Consider the following 2,864-nt stretch of genomic DNA (forward strand, 5'->3'; position numbering starts at 1 on the left):
GTGTGATCTATATATGAATACAGATATGGGAGATCTTTCCAAATCTGTGTTGACTTCTAATAGTGATAAAGAAAGCAATCATTTCAGTAATTATGTGACGATCAAAAATGAATATGACCAACCTACTGTTCCTTTTGAGGCGATTGAACCTGCTAGAAAAGTAGTTAAAGTTGATCTTGTGGGAATAAAGAATTTTGCTTCCCTCCTATGCTTATGGAAGTGAACGTCACTGAGCAAACTATCGACAAAATCTTAATCCTATTAAAAATGAAGAAATGAATGTAACTGACCAAGCGATTGCATGTAATCCGAATCCTATTAAAATTAAGATCGAAAATGAGGATATCAATGTTATTGAGCAACCAATGGAAAGTACAAATAATCCTATTAAAGAGAGGATAAATGTTACTGAGCAACCTGCTGATGAGAGTAACCTTAATCCCATTGAAATTGAGATAAAAAATGATGATACAATTGATGTTAATGAGCTAGCTATTGAAAGTGATCTCAGTTTCCTTAGAGTTGATATTAAAATGAGGAATCAACTGCTAATGCTGAGCTAAATATTGAGAGTAATCTCAATTCAATTAAAATTCTGATTAAAACGGGGGAACAATTGTTACAGAGCAGCAACCTATTGAAAATAATAACAATCCCATTGAAATTGAGATCAAAGATGAGAATACAACTGTTACTAAGTTAGCTATTAAAAGTACTCTCAATCCAATGAAAATTGACATTAAAATTGAGAAAACAAACATTACTGAGCTACCTATTGAAGGTCTCAATTCCATTAAAATTGATATTCAAGTTGAGACAAAAAATGTGAATGAGCAACCCGTTGTTAGTAATCAAGGGAATTCCATTAAAATTGAGACAGCAAATGGTAATGAGCTAGCCTTTGTAAGTAATCGAGGGAATCCCATTAAAATTGAGACAGCAAATGGTAATGAGCCAGCCTTTGTAAGTAATCAAGGGAATCCCATTAAAATTGAGACAGCAAATGGTAATGAGCCAGCCTTTGTAAGTAATCAAGGGAATCCCATTAAAATTGAGACCGCAAATGGTAATGAGCCAGCCTTTGTAAGTAATCAAGGGAATCCCATAAAATTGAGACAGCAAATGGTAATGAGCCAGCCTTTGTAAGTAATCAAGGGAATCCCATTAAAATTGAGACAGCAAATGGTAATGAGCCAGCCTTTGTAAGTAATCAAGGGAATCCCATTAAAATTGAGACAGCAAATGGTAATGAGCCAGCCTTTGTAAGTAATCAAGGGAATCCCATTAAAATTGAGACAGCAAATGGTAATGAGCCAGCCTTTGTAAGTAATCAAGGGAATCCCATTAAAATTGAGACAGCAAATGGTAATGAGCCAGCCTTTGTAAGTAATCAAGGGAATCCCATTAAAATTGAGACAGCAAATGGTAATGAGCCAGCCTTTGTAAGTAATCAAGGGAATCCCATTAAAATTGAGACAGCAAATGGTAATGAGCCAGCCTTTGTAAGTAATCAAGGGAATCCCATTAAAATTGAGACAGCAAATGGTAATGAGCCAGCCTTTGTAAGTAATCAAGGGAATCCCATTAAAATTGAGACAGCAAATGGTAATGAGCCAGCCTTTGTAAGTAATCAAGGGAATCCCATTAAAATTGAGACAGCAAATGGTAATGAGCCAGCCTTTGTAAGTAATCAAGGGAATCCCATTAAAATTGAGACAGCAAATGGTAATGAGCCAGCCTTTGTAAGTAATCAAGGGAATCCCATTAAAATTGAGACAGCAAATGGTAATGAGCCAGCCTTTGTAAGTAATCAAGGGAATCCCATTAAAATTGAGACAGCAAATGGTAATGAGCCAGCCTTTGTAAGTAATCAAGGGAATCCCATTAAAATTGAGACAGCAAATGGTAATGAGCCAGCCTTTGTAAGTAATCAAGGGAATCCCATTAAAATTGAGACAGCAAATGGTAATGAGCCAGCCTTTGTAAGTAATCAAGGGAATCCCATTAAAATTGAGACAGCAAATGGTAATGAGCCAGTCTTTGTAAGTAATCAAGGGAATCCCATTAAAATTGAGACAGCAAATGGTAATGAGCTAGCCTTTGTAAGTAATCAAGGGAATCCCATTAAAATTGAGACAGCAAATGATAATGAGCCAGCCTTTGTAAGTAATCAAGGGAATCCCATTAAAATTGAGGTACCCAATAATGCAGTTGTTTCGGATATTGACTCTATAAGTGAGAATTCTAATATGGAGTTTGAACAGATATCAGAAAGCATAAATGACAATAATTATAACAGTGAAGAAGCTAATGAATTAGATGAAATTATTGCGAGACAACCTGTTGTTTTCCTGAATGACCCAAGCATTAACCAAGAAGAGTTGTTCGACAATTTTTATGCACAAGTTATTAATTTTTTGTAAATGATTATTACATATTGTATTTGAAATTAAATTGAGATGATTGATTGTCGTAAAACAGTGGATATGCAGTGAGTTTATAAAATAGTTAAATTTATGTGATGTGAAAGATTTCTTGCCATTGTAAGTGACTGTTTGTGATTGTTATTATACCAAACGTGCACTTTCATTAATGTAATAAAACAGTGAGGTGCATAATGTATGATGAAATAATTAAATTGTAAAATGTGTAAATTTATGAGTGAAAGAATAATAGTATGACATTGTAAGTGACTGTCACTGAAATATATTATAAATAAAGTGACAGATAATATATTTTCGACAATCAAATGTGTGAAATGTTTGTGATTGTTATTTTGTATTAAATAGTGATATTATTCTGGTGATACTATATTGTGTATCATAATATAATGGATATGTAATGTTAATAAACGTTATTTAAAA

The 2,864-nt window shown here is 33.6% G+C and overlaps 1 protein-coding gene across 1 annotated transcript; it reads left to right on the top strand.

Moving 5' to 3' along the window:
* The first annotated feature begins 275 nt into the window (after window positions 1-275).
* Window positions 276-2,423, top strand: LOC113376403. The gene is made up of 3 exons (XM_026616306.1): window positions 276-501; window positions 626-1,066; window positions 1,120-2,423. Exons 1-3 carry the CDS (start codon window positions 276-278, stop codon window positions 2,421-2,423), a joined length of 1,971 nt encoding a protein of 656 aa, XP_026472091.1.
* The last annotated feature ends 441 nt before the right edge of the window (window positions 2,424-2,864 follow it).

Source organism: Ctenocephalides felis, unplaced genomic scaffold (assembly GCF_003426905.1).
Source record: "Ctenocephalides felis isolate EL2017-DRISC unplaced genomic scaffold, ASM342690v1 CF-g0.4_SCAFFOLD_01886, whole genome shotgun sequence".
Classification (NCBI taxonomy): domain Eukaryota; kingdom Metazoa; phylum Arthropoda; class Insecta; order Siphonaptera; family Pulicidae; genus Ctenocephalides; species Ctenocephalides felis.

What these genes read in the sequence shown, in the direction of transcription:
- LOC113376403 (XM_026616306.1), top strand. Translation starts at nt 276, where the DNA reads ATGAATGTAACTGACCAAGCGATTGCATGTAATCCGAATCCTATTAAA. An exon ending in TAATGAGCTAGCTATTGAAA is followed by an intron (nt 502 to 625) that starts GTGATCTCAGTT and finishes CAATTGTTACAG; the next exon opens with AGCAGCAACCTATTGAAAAT. An exon ending in TAAAATTGAGACCGCAAATG is followed by an intron (nt 1,067 to 1,119) that starts GTAATGAGCCAG and finishes AAATTGAGACAG; the next exon opens with CAAATGGTAATGAGCCAGCC.